The 19,415-nt window shown below is 37.9% G+C and overlaps 1 protein-coding gene across 1 annotated transcript; it reads right to left on the reverse strand.

Moving 5' to 3' along the window:
* Positions 1 to 10,869: 10,869 nt before the first annotated feature.
* On the reverse strand, positions 10,870 to 14,405 carry LOC121798872 (putative leucine-rich repeat receptor-like serine/threonine-protein kinase At2g24130). The gene is made up of 2 exons (XM_042198106.1): positions 11,505 to 14,405; positions 10,870 to 11,411 (listed from the first exon to the last, which is right to left on the reverse strand). The coding sequence occupies exons 1-2, from the start codon at positions 14,041 to 14,043 to the stop codon at positions 11,023 to 11,025; spliced, it is 2,928 nt and encodes a 975-aa protein (XP_042054040.1). The 5' UTR covers positions 14,044 to 14,405; the 3' UTR covers positions 10,870 to 11,022.
* Between the last annotated feature and the right edge of the window lie 5,010 nt (positions 14,406 to 19,415).

Consider the following 19,415-nt stretch of genomic DNA (forward strand, 5'->3'; position numbering starts at 1 on the left):
GGCGCTCTTGCATATCCGGTTTGAGGCCAGCTACAAATAGGGTAAATAAGTCTGATTCCGGGACCCCTTGCACCCGATTGAGGTATTTTTCGAATGTATCATGATATTCCAGGATGGTTCCCGTCTGAGTAAGTTTGGCTAGAAGGCCGTAATAGTTTTTAAAACTCTGTCTGTCAAAACGATGACGGACGTCTTCCAAGAACTCATGCCACGTGACAAACTCGTTGTTTGCGGAGTAATTGAAAACCCACTCTGCCGCCGGTGGATCGAACAACATTACGGCGTAGTGCAGGCGCTCCGCATCGGGCATCATAACGTGGTCGAAGTAGTACTGAACCCTCGACACCCAATTAGTAGCGTCCGTCCCGTCAAATCGTGGGGGGTGCATCTTAACCCGCTGAGGTTTTTCATAGCCCGTAACGTGTGACTTGTAACGTTGCGGTGGATCCCAACATGTCGCGGGGCGTGCGAAATTGTTCTGTCGCTCCCCTTGAAACTCTCCCCCATGGCCCATGCGGTTCCTGTCCTCTCGCCGTGGCCTTTCTTGGAAACCAAGATTAGGGTTTCCCGGTTGAAACCCTCTGTCGTTCGGTCTTCTTCTTCTGTTCTCGTCCCACTGCGGATCATCTCCATCGTCCAGGCCTATCCGCACGTCCGAAACGCGCGTGGGCGCTAGGGTTTCGAGTTTTCGATCGGCCTCCTCCCTCCATACGTCAAATTGATCGAGTTTCTCGAGGACCCGATCCAACTTGTTGCTCACGTGATCATCATGATGGGTTTCGTCCATCGTGCGTCCCTCCATGTCACCGTCGTCCCCTGACGAACGGTAGTTCCCGCTACCATCGCGGCGGCCTCCGAAGGGTGGACGACCGCCAAACCTATTGACCGGGTACGAGTCATTCCGACTCGGTCCCCAAACGGACTTCCCATTGTTGGTGTAACGTTTCATGAGTATTGGATGAAAGCACCAGATGTTAAGGACTTGATTCCTCAACGGTGGTCGGCGGCAAGCTGCTCGTCGATCCAAGAAGGCTTCCGGCGTCCTGTCGTAGGATCGTCGGAAATTCTAGCTTCTCGCTGAGCGCGGAATTCCTCCGTCGGGCAGCGGTGAACTAGATTATAGAATGATTCACGTGCTGTGGGCAAAATGCTAAATTTTATTCATAATAACGTTTGATGAACATAGCCCTATTTATAGACTAAGGACCCTAGGGTTGGTTCGACGCCTAATCCTAATTTATCTCGGGAAAGAACCAACAAAGAAAACCCGAAATGCTAAATTACCATAAATAACTAAAATAAAATATTAATGACTCAAAAACATATCAAAAATAAATAGCAAGGAAATAATTAACACGACTCCTACTTGGTGACGAAGTCACCAAACTTATCTGGCTGCTTCACGTTCCTCTTCGGCCTCGACATTGCAATAGATGGCTGCTGCCGCCGTTCATCCTCCTGGACTGCCTCTTCTTCCAGCGCTGCTTCTTCCTCTGTTCCCGGCGACGCTTCCCCGACTTTACTGGAGGCTGGAGCCGGCTGACTTGGGACCGTATCAGGACGTCTTCGCACGTCGAGTAAGACCAAGTCAAGGAACTTTCAATTAAGGAATTAAGCTTTTGAGGTGGGCATTTCCTTTTCAAAATATAACTTTTAGTATGATTTTAGTGAAAATTGCTATACATATTTTGTCATGCCATGCTTTGTTTTATGAATACCTATCTGCTTGGCTATGCCAATTATGTTGAATCAAATTCGGGTCCCAATAGGGCCGCAAACCCTACTCGGACTAGTGTATACATATGGGGATCATGAGCTAGCTTTTGAGTTGGTCGGTCCAGTGATTGTCGTGGAATGTGGTCACATTCTCGGTTCACATACGTTTCAGATATGGTATCTATGTTATGCGATTGCACAATCAATTTTATGAATAAAAGGAAATTTTAGTGAGTCGGGCTTTTTAACTAAAACCCCGTGCTCAGTCAACTATGGCTCACAAAATTTAAACGAAACTTATGATTTTTGGCAATGTGCCCACTGAGTATATCAAGTACTCAACCATGCATGTTTCTTTTCTAATGCGCAGGTTGAACGTGGGCGAGGGGCAAAGTGTTGAGCAATGGCAATAATAAGTAGTACTAGGATGCCCAAAGAAGTGTGTCTTCACACATACTTCTTTGTCTTGGTCTCTTCCGCTGCACTAGTCATTTTGTACTAAGACTTCATAAACCTAGTTATCATACTCTGATTTTGATTGGCCATGTACCACTTTCGCATTTGAAACTAATGTTTAAACTTGACTCACCATTTATGCTTATCTCTTTCTACCTTCAAGTTTTATTTAGTCGCGATATAGTCACGCTCACTATCACTAGTAAGACGTGGCCGTGACAAATTTACAAAGTGAAAAGGTTTTCTTACCAACTGGGTCGTTTTTCATTTCTTTTATTAATGTACTACTCTCTATGTCCCTGAAAAGTATGAACTGCTCCCTCCGTCCCATAAGAATATGCACTCTTTCCTTTTTAGTCCGTTCCATAAGAATATGCACTTTCTAATTTTGGAAACTCTTTTCATTCTAATGAGGTGGGACTCTTTCTCCACTAACAATATTTTAATTACTTTTTCTCTTTACATCTCTCTTACTTTCCCAATCTCGCATTAAAACTTGTGCCGAACCAAAAATGCATATTCTTTGGGGACGGAGGGAGTATTTCGTTTTTAGTCCGTCCCTGAAAAGTATGAACTTTTTAATTTTGAAAACGCATTTCTCTCTCATAAAGTGAGATTTTTTCTTTATATATCCCTCTTACTTTACTAATTATGTGTTAAAACTCGTACCAAACTAAATATTCATATTTTTTAAGGACGGAATACGAATATACGATGACTACTCGAGGTGAGTGGCTTCGCACATGAAGAATGGGGCTCACTTTAGTTGGGCTTATAAGCCATCATGATTATATAACCTCTTCCTCGGCCAATAGCGATGCTATTAAAAAGGTTAACAGTAACACTAAGTAATCATTAAAAGGGATCGTGCAATCAATCATCCTTATTTTGTTGTCTTATTTCTGCAATTATATAATCTTATAGTCTATGAATGTCTTTAATTAACATCAGCTCAAGCACTACGCCCTACCCTTTTTTGTCACTAACTCCGTTCTTAATTAGTGATTTGAAGAATTCTTTATAGGTGTGTGCTCAGATACTAACTTTTTACGGTAATAACTAAAAACTATTAAAAATATCAACACAAAGACATAAATTTATCAATCTTCTTGTGTTGATAAACTTATGTCTTTGTGTTGATATTCAAATTTACATGTTATATTGATATAATTATATCTTTGTGTTGATAATTTTAATACACAGAATCGAAAGTTATTACTGTAAATTAGTTAGCACACTAACGCAACTCATTCTTTATATATATAAAGAGAGAGTCACATTATATACAAATCAACCCCTTAGCAGAACTAGAGACCAAATTAGAGCTCTTAGATCTAGATTTTGATACATGAGATGACATGATGTAATGAAAATTTTCGCATTCATTAGGTAGCTAAATTACTTCAACTGAGGGTCATTCTTGTCAAATTATATTCATAGTTTATTAATTTATTCTAGTAGGTTTATTACTTCATTATAGTGGTTAATTACTTCATTCCACTTTGAATATGAAATCATTTAAACTTTTTGCAAACTTTAAAGCGAATTGATTGTATGAAGTGTTTTAAAATGAAGTTATTTTTTTCTTTATTATGATTTATTCATATGTCAATGTTGATGAAGTCATAACTCCACTGATAAAGTTATAACCTCACTTAATAAGAGAGTGAACTGAAGTATTAACACACTTGAAGTTCAATGAAGTAAAAACCTATTTTGACGAAGTGATATACTTGTTAAATGAAGTAAATGCACGTATGAATGAAGTAGTGATCACTCTTCCTCATCTGTTCCAGAATCATTTAGACTAATAACCTAGTTGAATGAAGTGATGGAACTATTTGAATGAAATAATAGAACATAAACATGAAGTATAGACCTAGTCAAATGAAGTAATATAGAAAAATTAAATAATGAAGTAATAACCTAGTTGAATGAACTAATAATCTAATTGAATGAAGCTATAACCTAGTTGAATGAAATAAAATAGAAATATAAATAATGATGATTTCCACACTGCTCTGCAGTTTCTTCATCTTCTCCGCCACTGAGAGCAGCTACTACAGCATCCTCTCTAGCCCATTTCCCTATGGCCCCCATAACCTCATCAATTATCTCCTTCTACATCTCCTTATTCACCATTTTTCCAATGTTGAACATCAAGTGCATCACCATGTTATCCACCATCCTCCGTGTCACCACCTCCCAATACGCCTTCATCCTTATCTTCAGATCGTATGACACCTACACCATATCCGTGTTCACGCCATACAGATGCGCGATCAACCCGAAAATTGCCACGAATCTGCTCCATGAATCCATTCTACTCATCAGCTTGTTCTATGATGTTGTGCCATTGCAGGTGTAATCGGAGAGCTTCTCCATCTCCACTAGATCGGAGATCCACTGCAGAGTGTTGCTTCTTCCTCGACTACGATGCGGTGGGGCGGGCGAGCCCGCGCACCGGAGGTAGTTGGCGTGGGGGATGAGTGAGAATTGTAGAGAGAGAGAAGTGGGTTGGGTTTGGGAAGATAGGAAGAGATGCATATACATTAAATGTATAATATTTGATCTTCCAAAATTACCCTTTTGTTAATAAAAAATCAGATAATAATAACCATTAGATGCGATTAATGGGTGGATGAGATTTGGTCTGTAGTTCGGTCTTTAAAATTGGTTCGACATTAGAGTCATATATTCTTTTACTCTCTTTATCCCATTTAAATAGGTCAATTGAAAATAATACGAAATTTAGTGAATAACTAATAAAATAAGAGAGAATGAGAAAAAATAATTGGAAATAGTGTAATGGGTGTTAGGACCCATAAATTATAAAATTAGTTAAAATATAAAGCTTGAATTGATTATTTTTGTAAAATGCAAAATTAATACTCCATATACATACCAATTATTAAGATATTAGAATAATATTTAATGTATAAAATAAAATAAAGCAAATTATGCATTTGTATTATTGAGTAACACAGGCACGCATCATTGTATATTTAGAAATGCATTACATTACTCCATAAAATCATGATTTTTTTTATAATTATTTTTTATGCAAAACACATGATGATATATGTGTATTATATTACTAAATTATTTTAAAAAATTAATACTATAAATGAACATATTATACGTACATAATTTTTTTAAAATATATGCGTTCTTGTAATATAGTGATACATTCTCTTCGTTCCAGATTACATGTCTAATTTTTTGATGACCCCGACTTTGAGAAATTATGGATGAAAATGGTAGTGGAATAGTATTACCTCCGTCCAACATTAAGTGTCGTATTTAGCGTGAACGCAGATTTTAAGAAATATAAACAAAAGTGAGTTGAATAAGTTAGTAGACAATGTATCTCACTTATATATATTAGTTTTATAATAAAATGTGAATAAAATTGGTTGATGGAATGTGAGGTCTACTTACCATTTATGGTAAAAGTGAAATGTAACTCTTATTGTGGGACGGACCGAAATGGCAAAATGTGACATTTAATGTGGGACGGATGTAGTATTAGTTTTATAATGCAATATTAATAAAATAAATTAGTGGAGTGTAATAATCATATACTCACTCTGTCCGCAATTAAGAGTTCCTTTTTTTTACATTTTGGTCCGTCAGCCAATTAGAGTTCAAATCATTTTTACTATATATGGTAAGTAGTACCACATTCCACTAATACCACTAATATTCTATTGTAAAACTACTATTTAAAAGTGGGACATATATTCTATTATCTTTTTCTACTCAATTTTCTTTTTTTTTTAATTTACACCAAATTTAAATGTGCCTCCTAATCACATATAAAATACTCCCTATCTCATAAAATAGACTGCAATTTTTTTTTGTTCGTCCTATAGAAATAGTCCATATCCATTAAAATTTTCTCTTTTCTTTTATTTTATCATTTATGTATTCCACCATCCAATATACTGGAGTACTATTTTAACTACTTTTCTTCTTCGAGCATCCACAATAGCACGTCCTAGCCAATAGGCTAGCACTAGGACAGCAAAAAATACCTCCTGCCACATCACTAGGACTTCCCACAGCCTGCCACATCATCAGGACTTCCTGTTGGAACATATATACTAAAAAGTATTTTTTGAGTTTTTTATGAATTTGATAAATTACTTGTATATTGTAAACTCTCCTCATTTAATGAGAATAATAAATGTTTTCTTCATGCTGTGTATTTTACTTTAATGGGTATTGACCGTCTTTAATTATATTTAAATATATGATTAAAACGGCGGAATGTAAAATTAGTCTAAGTCTTCTACATTGAAGGATGGGTCGTGGAACAGGTCATCATAGTAGGTGACCCAACCGGAACCTAGTAGAAGTAAAACATTTTCACAACCTAGATAGGCTTTGGCTACCTATCGTGAAAGGTTGCAATGTCCATCTGAAAGTCGTCTTTACCTTGAGAATGACTAGTGACACTGGTGTGGTAGAGCATTGAAAGGATCTAAAGTATAGACATGTCTTTATTGCTATCTACTGAAAGACGATGTCTTGGAGATTTAATATTTCTTAATCTTTGTAATAATATAGGACACACGTTATTTAATCATACGCTACTTTGACTTATCAGTAGGTGCGGGTTTTTCGTAACCCAATATTCCTGATATATTGAGAATAGTAATTGATAACTAGTATGGTGTCAGTTTTATTATTACACTGAATCGTGTGCCTTCGCGGTTTGACTATATCCCCAAGAGGTGTTCGAGAGAAGTTCTATTATTTGGAAACCCGGCCGGTTTGGATTTAATCCGAGAATAATAGAAAAGCAAAGTATATTTTAATATACATCTCGTACTAGACAAACTCTTGGAAATAAAAAGATGTTAATTAATTTAAAGTCTGTAGCAGACTACAAATTAATTAATGGATATAGAATGTTTTAAACACGGGAAATAATATATTAAAGAGGTTAACCCGGATTGCTTGTAATCACGGATTGATGGGCGGTCAGTATTTCTTCGATAGTGGCACAAGAAATATTCCATTGGCCTTATATTGAATTATGGGTTATAATTTATTTAGTAAAGAAGGTCCAATAGGGGAGGCCTAATCCAAGCCCCATAGATCCCTAACCTAGCCCATCACAAACTCTATAAATAGGGATGAATGAGGCGTGATAAATATACACAACATATGAAGTGAAACCCTAGCATCCACACCTTGGAATGTTCGGCCCTCTCTCTCATAGAGGAATTCGAAATTCGTCTTTTGTGTGTTCTTGGCATTTTTGTCTTCTACTTCAAGATCCTTATTATTTCTAAGAGATTTCTCCCACAAGGAATTTAGATCTAGAGTTGGGTCATAGGTTAGAAGATCATTGGTCTTGCAATCACAATCAAGCTTCAAGATCTACACGTGAAGATGTAGCAAGCCACTTCGATTCTTTGGAGAATTATAATTGTAAGTATTCAACGGCATAATTTAATTCTAAATTATGTGATTAATTGTGCAATAATATGTCTCTACATGTTCAAGCATGAAATTAAAGCGATCCACATAATCTCCTAAATAGATTCTTTTGTGGATTTATTTAATTTGCAATTTCTACTGCGATATCCCCAACACTTCCCACAGCCTAGTAATAGGCTAGCACTAGGACTAGCCGACGCCCTAGCCAAGCAAACAAATTCACAAATACGTAAATTAAAAATTCGACACGAATACGGAGAAAGTGCAATAATAATTTCATTAAATATAAAAAATTTACATAGTACAACTAAAAAAAGTCTAGTAAACTTAAAAAAAACAACGATTCAAACAAATTACATTTTGGATATCAACGTGCAATCCTACACGCCTATAACTCTTCAATTATATCTTGTTGGAGTCGAATATGAGCTTCTTGTTGGCGCATATCAGCAGATGCTTGGACCCTTTTGGCGTCCCCCCGGGGTATCCCCATTCGTACATTGGCGGTAGCCATACGTGGCTTGGATCGGCAATATCTTCAGCGGCCCAATCGCGGCCCAATCAGTGAGTTCTGGATGTTGTGCATGATAATACATGCGTACATGACATCGACAATGCAGTCAGTATAGTATACAGGCACTGTTCGTTGAAAATGAGTGACGATTGGAGGACGTTGACGTCATTGTTCGATCCGGCTATCCCAAAATACGCATGCCAAATCCATAGTCATTAGTTAGCTACGGCCTCGAGGATCATCGTGAGATTCTTTCCTTCGAAGTCGGTTGTGTACATCCCTTTCCAAGCGGTGGGGCAGTTCTTCCACTCCCAATGCATACAATCTATACTGCCCAACATTCTGAGAAAACCATGCACTCTCTTGTGCATATCCATAAGACCTTGGAAATCGTTAGGGGTAGGCTTTCGAAGATACCTCTCTCTGAGTATGTGAATGATGGGCCGGTAGAAATGCTACAGACACTTGCGGGCAGTAGTCTCGTCTATGTGAATGTACTCGTCGAACATGTCGGCCGCGCCTCCGTAGGCCAACTGTCTGATTGCGGAGGTGCACTTCTGTATCGGTGAGTGACTGACTCTGCCACTCGCATCCTTCCTGAATCAGAAATGCTTGTACCGAGACTCTAAAGCCAACACGATACGCAGAAATAGCGGTCGATGCATCCTAAAACACCGCCGGAAAAAGGACTCCCCAATTACTGCGGCTCCTCGGCGAAGTAGTCGTCAAACAACCGTTGGTGGGCAACGAGGTGGTCTCGGGGGACTACAACTCGATGATGGATGGGGCGAGGGACCGCCAGCTGCTCCTGTTGGCGCAAGTGCTCTTGCACCAACCGATCTATCTTCTCGGACGTATAGCCCACAACTCTTCGTCAATTCACCTCGACGGATCAACATCACCATCATGAGCCATTTTGTATCCACAGAAGAAAAATGAAGAGAGGAGGAAGAGAAACTCGTTAACACAAGTGGTGGGGATGAAATGAAGTCCAATGAGTCGTTTATATAGTGTTGAAATTAAAAAAAAATAAAAAGAAACAAAAAATGCCGCTAGCCGATCGAGGGCCCGCAATAGTGGAAGAGCAATGTTGTTCTCGTTCGTCTCGTACGCCGAGTCCAATAGCGGACGTCTGCGACGCCCGAGCCGCTAGCCGGTGGCTAGGGCGTGCGTTCGCCCGCTATTGCGGATGCTCTTATTTCTACTATTGAAATAATCCATATCCATTCAAATTTTTCCCTTTTCTTTTACTTTATTATTTATGTGTTCCACCATCTATTATAGTACTGTTTTAACTATTTTTCTTCTTCTTTCTTATTTTACCAATTAGTCTATTTCTAAGGTATGGACTTTATATTTATTTTAACCGAACTTTTTTTGGAAGCGGGCGAGGGAGGCTGTTGTCATAGGTATTCAGGGGGGCTGAATTTGAAAAGGATGAGAAGTTAGGCAATTGAGGCAGAAAATGGCTTGACTGCTTGATTTTAGCAATTTTTATTAAACATTAATCAACAAATGCAATGATGATTAGATTATCAACTTGATGCAATTCAAACACAAGTGGATTGAGTAGGCCAAAAGTTTTATCCATTCATTTGTGTGCGTGTCACGTACGGATATAAAATCAAGTGCGTGTGAAATTTCAATTCTTCAAAAATATTACTAAGCCAGTTTAATTTTGTTTAAACATAATTCTACCATATCCAACATAAATATCTTCAATATTCACATGCATAATGCATTGATACTAGCGCTAACAATTTTCGATACGATACTATACGAAACCGGATGCGAATACATACAAAATTAATAGGTTTAGGTTAAACCTTATTAGGTTCGTATTTATATTGATTTGATACATTAGGAACCCGACAATTTGGTTGAGTTAGGGTTGGGTCATAGTCGGGTCACTCATTAAAACTTAATATTATAATTTTAATTATGTTTAATTATTCTTTTTACGAATATGGAGTACTATATATTTTCTATATTTAATTTTTATGCTTGTGCAAATTAGATTTAAAAATCAGGTTGACTCCCGTAATATTAAATTTTAATCATGTAAATCAGATTCGTGTAATATCGTCAAGTTTTAATTATGTAAATCTAGTTTGGGTCGTTATTAGCTTATTATTATGTCGTGTCAACATATTATATCGTGTCATTAACTAGTTCGTGTCATGTAGTTGTCGTGTTCGATTTCAAAGGTAGCAGGTCAGATTTATGGTCGTGGTTAGAGTTTCCTTAAAAGACTGTTTAGGTATAGGGCTTATTATGTCGGTTAGCATGTTAGAGGGTCGCATTTAGATAAAGAAGTTAGTATTTTAGGGTTTCTGTATAGAAGGTAGGAGCTTCAAAACCCTAAACTAAATCACAGAGAGCACTATGCATGCAGTAGTAGTATTGCATTATATCTTGCTTAATTAATCATGAAAGATTGCCTTGTGCAATCTGTCGTTTTAAGTACAAGTGAGTTGGGTAGTTCCAATCTTCCACCACCCAAATCAAATTAGATTTAATAATTAATTAATGCTCTTAATGGTAGGCTCAAACAGCCAATTAAGAGACAAAGTGCCATTCCATATAGAGATAATTAATTAGTGCACTATGCAAAGGATGAGTTTCCCAGCCACGACTAATCATAATTAAGCTCATTAATTATAAAAAGCTTGTCACTGATTAAACAAAGATTAAGCTTCTCATTTGCTGATAGTGATGCATAAATCATAATATATGAACAACCAAATATACTTTCTCGGGATTTAATTTCAACTCAAATCTTTACACATCTCAAACTAAATGATAATAATAATCAAGAAAAAAATGTCTCGATCATCATTTGTATCAAAATTGTTAGTGTAATTAAAATTTAAAAAAAAAAAGAATCAATCCGTGTGTTCAATAAGTAAGGTTGAAGGAGAAGAAGTAACATAGTGCTTGAGAAGAGTGATCTCATGCGCCACATCAAGCATGCTAGGCCTAGCTGAAGGACTATACTGGGTGCATATTAGGCCTAGCTCTACGAGCTCCAAAACGACGTCGCTCCACACCTTCCTCTCGTGGGATGTGAGGGCGCGTCGCGCCATCCTTGCCACGGCCTCACCCACCATCGGCCCGAGCTTGTTAGGGTAATGGCTCTTCACCCATTCGTGCATGCTCGACCCCTCGTGGAACAGAACATCGGTCGGCCTCTTCCCCATCGCGATCTCTAGCACCAGAACTCCGTAACTGTACACATCCCCCTGAGGCGAAGCATGCCTTCCCATCCCATATTCTATTGAGACAATACAATTATAATTAGAAAAGTTTAAAAAATTTAACGAATATAACGAATGTAACAAACAAACTAACTAACTAACTAACCTACCTGGAGCAATGTAACCAACAGATCCACATAATAAACCATGAGTGGAGTCGTACGATGCTGACTCATCAACGCAGTTGGCTGCAGTCTCGTCAACGCCTTTGACCAGTCTGGCTATGCCGAAGTCCGCTACCAGAGCGGTCATGTCGTGATCGAGGAGTATGTTGCTAGGTTTGAGGTCGCAGTGGACGACCTTCACGGGCGCGTAGTGGTGCAGGTAGGCCATACCATGCGCCACGTCGCAGCATATGCCCACCAGCATTGGCAGGTCCAATTCCATTCCCTTCTTCATTCCATCTGCTGGAGGATACAAATGGTCCTCCAGGCTCCCGTTGGGCATCAACGGGAGCACGAGGGCCTTGAAGTCCGGGCGGCTGCACGCCGTGATGATCCTGATCAAGTTCCTGTGCCTGGTTCTTTTCAGAACCTGGCACTCCCTCTTGAAGCTCCCCCTCATCTCCCCCGCCGTCTTCGGGTTCAGAACCTTGACCGCGATCCTCGTGTTGTCGTCCAGGACGCCCTTGTAGACCTGCCCGAACCTGCCCGACCCGATGAGGCTCGAGCTGCTGAATCCGCCCGTTGCTTCTCCGAGTTTCCGGCAGGAAATTCTCGGATACTTGATCTCTTCTCTGCCTTCCTCCTCGTCCATGACCGCCGCCGCCGCCTTGGCACTGATCACCCGAAACTGCATTTTTCTTCTCATCAACAACGGAAATCCAACGACGCAGAAAATGGGAGTGATGAGCAGAGACAGCAAAATCGCCATCAGGAAATGACGAGCTCTTTTCCTGCGGCAGCTTCTCATACCCTGGATCGAGCCGCAAAGCTTTTGATTGCCAAGGAAGGATTCCACAGTAAGCGCCACGAACGAGCCCTTGCTCGACACGTTCCCTCTGAAGCTGTTGTAGGAGAAGTTGAGCACCTTCAGAGAAGCAGAGTCCTGCAGAGACTCTGGTATCTCCCCGGTTAATTGATTGGAGGAGACGTCAATTTCCCGGAGATAAGGCAGGCTGCCAATAGCCCCGGGGAAAATCCCCTCCAGCGCGTTGAGAGACACGTTGAGAGTCTCCAGGGCGATGCAGCTCTCCAGCTGCGAAGGCAGGGCGCCTGACAAGTTGTTACTGGACAGATCAATGGCGAGCACCATGTCCATTTTGCTCAGCTCCAAAGGGATGTTTCCGTGTAACATGTTGCTGGAGAGGTTCAAATACAGCTTCAAGCTGCTTAATCCGGCGACCTCAGCCGGGATCGTCCCGGATATTCTGTTCCGGGAGAGGTCAAGGATCTCCAGGTTGATGCATTTTCCGAGGCTGGAAGGGATGTAGCCGGTCAGCTCGTTTTCGTAGAGGAGAAGCCTTCGTAGCTGTATCAGGTTGGCGTAGCTCCCCGGGATTGCGCCTTGCAGCTTGTTTTTGGAGAGGTCGAGTAGTCCTAAATGAGGCATGTTGCCTAGGGAGGCCGGGATGGGGCCGGAGAGGGAGTTGTTTGACAAGTAGAGACGCTCAAGCTTTGCCATCTGGCTTAGCTCGGCCGGGATGGTCCCGTTCATGAGGTTGCTCGAGAGGTTTAGTAGTGTGAGGTTGACAAGGTTGGATATCTGAGGGGGGATTTCACCGTGGATGAGGTTCGTGTCGAGGTTGATCTGGACAAGAGCAGAGAGGTTTCCGATGATGGGAGGCATGGCGCCTCCGAGGTGGTTCCCTGCCAGATCGAGCTCTTGCAAGTTGGGGCAGGAGTTGAGAGAGGCGAAAAAGGGGGCGAGGTTGGTGTTTTTGTTGTGGCTGGAGAAATGGTTGTACGATAAGTAGAGGAATTTCAAATGTGTCATTTTGGTTAGGATTGTGGTTGGAAGCTCTCCCTCGAATTGGTTGGACTCTAAGTCGAGCCACTCGAGTTTCGTTGAGTTTGATAGCGATTGGGGGATTTCTCCGGCTAGGCCATTCGACCAGAGTAGAAGATATTTGAGTTCAGAGAGCGCGCACTGAGGGAGTTCCCCGTTGAGGGAGTTGTTGGAGAGGTCGAGGTATTGTAGCGAAGACGAGGCGTTGAAGAAGAGCGATGCCGGGATTTCACCATCTAGTTTGTTGCTGCCGAGGTTGAGGTAAACTAGTTGGTTTAGTGATCCCACTTGGGAGGGGATGTTTCCTTGGAGGGAATTGGATGAGAGGCTGAGCTCTTTGAGGCGGCCGAGGGAGCCTATTTCGGGCGGGATGTGCCCGTGGAGGAAGTTTCCGGAGAGGTCAAGGATCTCGAGCTGGGAGAGGGCGAAGAGGGCCGGGGAGATGGTGCCCCGAAGAGACTTGTGGCTTAGGTTGAGCTCCACAACTCTGTTTTTGGTCATGTCGCACCCGACCCCCGACCATTCGCATAAGGGTAGGCCGGAGGTGTTCCAATTTGCTAGGGCATGTCCGGGGTCGCTGGTGACCCCGGACATGAAGGAGAGTAGTGGGACGCGCTCGTCTAATACTCGAGCATCGTTCGCCGAGTGTAGCATGTACAAGACTATGGTTGAGAAGAGAATAGACACTTTGGAGAAATCCATGATAGGTTTGGATATGGAGGGAATGGTGAGAAAATGTGGCAAGAAAAGATGCACATCTCACAGTGTTATAAGGTGGTGTGACAAATGTTTGAGATGTCCAATGCGAAGGAGCAAAAGGGGTTTTGTAATATTTTATTTATTAGATTGATGCCTAACTGCCGTTGAAGGGTGAATGAGTTAGTATGTTTTGGTTGACAATGGAGGATTGAACACGTGGGAAATGGAGGCTGACGACGTGTGTGAAGCGTTAAAAGAGTTTGGGTGGTTTACATGTCATTAGGCCTAATGTAGGTGTGATTAGTGGGGGATGAGTTGTTAGATTTGGAGATAAACTAGCTTTTAGACTTTCACTTCTTGGTAAAACTTTTAGTCACGGTTTGAGGATAGGATGATGTGGGAAAACTTTCATTTCTTGGTATCTATATTTATGTTTTTTATTTGTTGATTTTTTTCGTGTAGATGTAATTTGGTAATTAAATGAAATTGGCAATATTTCGGAAAGAAGTGGGAAGGGGTCCTGTGGTCCTAGAATTTTATTAGCAAATTCTTAGTTTTCATGGTTCCCGCTATCTTTTACTATGCTACTATTATTTAAAAAATAAAAATGTTTAAAGTGGTGAGTTTTAATCAATGTTTTAAAAACCGGACCGGATCGGCCGGTTCGACCGGGCGGACCGCGAACCGATAGGTAGTCCGGTCCGGTTCACCGCTTTAAACCACCACTGCATTGAACCACCGTGAACCGGTGGAACTGGCTGGTCGGATCGTGAATCGGAAACCGGTTTTTCATTTTTTTTTAAATTTTTTTTAAAATTTGTTATTGGTAGTGGTTGAACTCATGACCTCTCTTCTAGTTAAGAAGACCTCTACCACTCCACCACATGGGCTCATTGAACAATTTGAACATTAAATATTTTTATACATTAACCATTAATTTTATCTACAAAAACTAATAATTCATTTTAATTTTATTATTCTTTAATATAATTGTTAATTATAATATATATAATTATCATCCTTTATATTTTAATGATGCTCTACTTACCACCTATATTATTATTAGTACCATATAAGATTCATTATTTACAATAAATAAATTTTTTTATATTACATACTTAATTTGTATAACCTAGCTATTGACATTAATGAATAATCTTATCTAAACTAATTAATAAGTACTTAATTCGTATTTAATTATATATTATTTTACGAAATAAATTTTCTTAAATTAATATAAACATTATCTATTTTAATACATGAAATATAAATTTTTTTATCTAGACTAACTAATATTAAATATATATATATGAATATATTTACTAAATTTTAATATTATTTATATTTATACATCACTAATTATCTATAAGGTTTAATGTTTTGTGATATATTATTAATTGTAAATCATTTACTAAATTTAATATATTTTTATATATATTTGCAACAGTAAAACGGTTAGACCGGTGGTTCGACCGGTTGGACCGGTTGAACCGTGAACCAGCAACGTCGCTGGTTCGCTTGCCGGTCCGGTTTTTAAAACATTGATTTTAATACACCATTGGTAAAGTACAAATGTAAAAAAATGATTGAATATTATTAGTGAAGAATAAATCTCATTTCATTATACAGAATTTCTTCCTTAAAATGAATAGAAAATTTCTAATTTTAAGCGACGAACCAAAATAAAAGGAGTTGTTATTTTTGAAGGACTGATATAGTATCTATATAAACAAAAATTTTGGCAAAATGCCAAAAATCTATGAATTTTTGACAAATTTAGGTTCGTCCTGCAATTTTAAATATTGATTGCGAATTTAATATTTTTCTCAATTCTCTCTAGGGTCAAATTTGAGTGAAATTGCAATGAGATCAACCGTATATCAAATAACTCGACCACATAATCAATTTGACACGTTTACTCCAAACCCACGACTTATTACAAATACGAAATTGAAATATTTCATCTTGAAAAAATATTACTACAAATTATATCTGTCCCATAAAAATATGTGCATTTTTCATTTCTGTCCGTCCCACAAAAATATGTGCATCCCACAAATATTATATCAATTTAATAATGTAGGTCTCACTATCCACTAACACTACTTTAACTACAATTCTCCTCCTCTCTCGTACTTTACCATACCATTCTCCTCTCTTTCTCTTACTTTACTAATTTTGTCTTAATTCTCGTATCTATTGTCAATATTTTTATGAGACGGAGGGAGTAGAAAATATCAGAAATATCAGAATGTGACCGTGATTTTTATAACAATCTAAGAATCTATACAAATATAAAGTATCAGTTTTTTGGCCTGCCATGTGGCACTGGTTTTGGGGGGGAAATGAGGTTGTTTCATTTTTATTTTTTTTATTTTTCTTTAGCTTTTTTCATGCATTTTTGTTACTGTTTTTGGTATTCTACATTTGTGCTTCAAAAATTGCTCTGTCATTAATGATGTTGTCTTGAAAATATGTGTGTTGATGGTGTTGTCTTGAAAATATGTATGTTGCCTTTTTCCAATGCTGGTATTTATATTTTTCTCTTTCTTCGGCAGCTTCAATCTGAAAATATATATATATATTTTACAACAAGTTAGTAATATAATCACAACCATAGAATGAGATACTTAATAAAGTTGATGAAGCTAATGAATTTCACTTAGATTTATGAAGTTGCCATGCAGAAATGGAATTTAAAAACCTAAAGTTATAGAGTTGATGTTAATTATTCAGTCTATTTCCTATTTTCGAATTGATTATAATATTTTACTTTGGGCTCATGAATCTGCTATAACATTAATTTAGGTTTGAGTCGGTGCTATACAGGTGTGATTAATAGAAACTGAATTAATTTTTTTATTAATGAAAGAATATTATACCTTTTGTGTTTATCTAAGGAGATCTTCCAATATTTGTTGTTGAGATGGAGTTGCGCTCTAGCTTCCCACGCATTCCATGTTACGTGTATTCTCTTTATAACGTTTGTGTGCCCTGCTTTTTTATTTTTATCATCTTCACTCTTTTTTGCTGTAGAAAGTGGTTCTTCTTTTTTGCATAGGGTGGCGGCTGATACTTGTAAAACAGTTTATAAATGGATTTTATTTTTTTGTCTTTGTTATTTGGAAGGTCTGTTTCATCATTGTGTCATTTTTGGAGCAATGATGGTTTTTTAGACTGCATGCTCACAATTTTTAGTCCTATAAATACCTTAAGTTGCATACAGATTTGTACCATCATTTGTAGATATCCTCATTCTACACAATCAGCATCTTGAGCAAGTGAAATTTGAGTTCTTATAATCTTCTGAACATAATTCTGAAGATCAAAGATGTCACATTTCATTAGATTGCTTGATAACCTTCATCCCAGATTCTCCAACTCTATCCTATCATTAAGGTCCGTTGTGTCTTGGTTTTTGAGTCAAACCCTGAAGATAAATCTGATAACAATTACTACAGTATGTTTTGAATGAGAAAACATGTTATTGTGTTTAAATTTCTTTTGTGATTATCAGAAATACTTTATGTTCATTTCAGTTTGTTGAGAATTTTTCTGTGTAGAAACCGAGGATAAATGTTTATTTAATCTTATCTGATATCCATTTTGGTATTTTGGTTTTAGTCTAATTTAGGAATCATGTTTTGATTTATTTAGTAATCTGTTAGTGAAGCATTTTTCTCAATGTATTAATCATTGTTCAGCAGTTTATTCAAATCTGATTAGCTATATCTTTGGAATCATGTTCTGCATTTAGGAATCATGTTCTGTATTTTTCTCCATATACTAATCATTTATGTTTTGCAGTTTTGTCAGTTTCAAGTTAAATAAAGGGATTTGGATCCCCTGTTGTGTTGTACTCCACAGCAAGGGCTACTGTTCCATACAACTTAATACAATTTAGAAGATATTCACTGCCTAGAGGTTTAAATTTCAGATTTTGAATGTATTATTATATTTTTCTATATTTTCAATCTGAAGTGAGTTCTCTACATTGTGAATTTTAGTGAAGAAGTATTATTATTCACAGAATTGCTCTCATTGGGTATTTGCGAGGATTGAGGTTGTGGAATGTCATTATGGTCATTGGTATTATAATGCATCCAAGATTAGTTATAAAAAGTGAAAGAATTTGCTCCTGGGAAATACAGGTGTGATTAGTGTAAGAAAGACTACCGATATGTCTGTAAGAGGTATTTGAAATTTCTTTATAAGATATTTTGTCGATTACTTATGCCATTTTTGAATTTCAGTTTGATATTTTCAAATTATTGGGTTTATAGGTACAAATTTGTTATAGAGATTGGCCAGCTAATTGGGGAGAGTCTTAGAAGTTGTGGTGGCTGAGACTGATGTATAAAACTGTAGAATTATGTTTTGTCGATTAGAGTAAATGTCATATTTTTGGCAGGCTAATCGACAAGATGTTATACCCAAGGAGATTGATAAAAACTTTAGGGACAGAAGAATTTGTTGAAAGTACAGCTAAGAGGTAGTTTGGAATTCTGTATGATCTATCTATACAATGTTAATAAAGTATGCAACATTCCAGAAACTGTGGACAAGTATTTACCTAAAGATATGGAATCACGCTGTTCCTTTCATTTTTACATATGTCTCGAGCAAGCTTTGTTGCACCTAATTTGACATCAATTACAAATGATACTCATGCTGAATGGATAGTTGAAGGAACTGTCAAAATGTGTTAAAGAGTTTGATTCATGTGATTATGTCAATATGTTCAGTCTAACAAGAAGAAAGAGGTTGTGGATAACCAATGTGATATTTTGTGTTTCAGTCAATGTTTTTATTTCTATTAATTGTTAGCTTTCTGTTTTGTACTTATGAATATGGTTTTTTTATATTTGATGTTGTTAGTTTAGACTTCTTTTTTATGATTATGTTGAATTTAACATCATCACACAACTTTGTTAGACTCTAAATTATATTATGTTGCTACACTTGAATAAAACATGTCAATCTAATCATAATTGCATCATCAACAATAACAAGCAATACATTTTTGCTAATAAGTTAAAAAGCTCATTACCTTGATTGACATCAGTTGAATTTCTCAGAAGTTGGTGTTTGAGAATATCCTTCAGTTTCATGGCATTTTATATCAAACCATTATTTAAGTTAATTTCATGTTGTGAATTATCAATTGTGAAAGAGTTGAAGTAAGTTGAAGTAAATTTCTTCCAATCATATAGCTGAAAAAGTAATATGAATTATAGTATTTACCTTCTAAGTTATAGGTCTGCTTTTTTCTTAGCCCAATTTGCCCAATTATTCTTGTTTAAAGTTCATTGGCTGAATTTATATCTTTTGCAGAAAAGATAAATTTCAAAACAGATACATGATACAAATAAAGC

This window comes from Salvia splendens, chromosome 4 (genome assembly GCF_004379255.2).
Source record: "Salvia splendens isolate huo1 chromosome 4, SspV2, whole genome shotgun sequence".
Taxonomy (NCBI): Eukaryota; Viridiplantae; Streptophyta; class Magnoliopsida; order Lamiales; family Lamiaceae; genus Salvia; species Salvia splendens.

Coding starts and splice junctions, on each gene's coding strand:
- LOC121798872 (XM_042198106.1), bottom strand. CDS start 14,043: ATGGATTTCTCCAAAGTGTCTATTCTCTTCTCAACCATAGTCTTGTAC. Junction 11,412..11,504: donor TGTTGGTTACATTGCTCCAG/GTAGGTTAGTTA, acceptor TTGTCTCAATAG/AATATGGGATGGGAAGGCAT.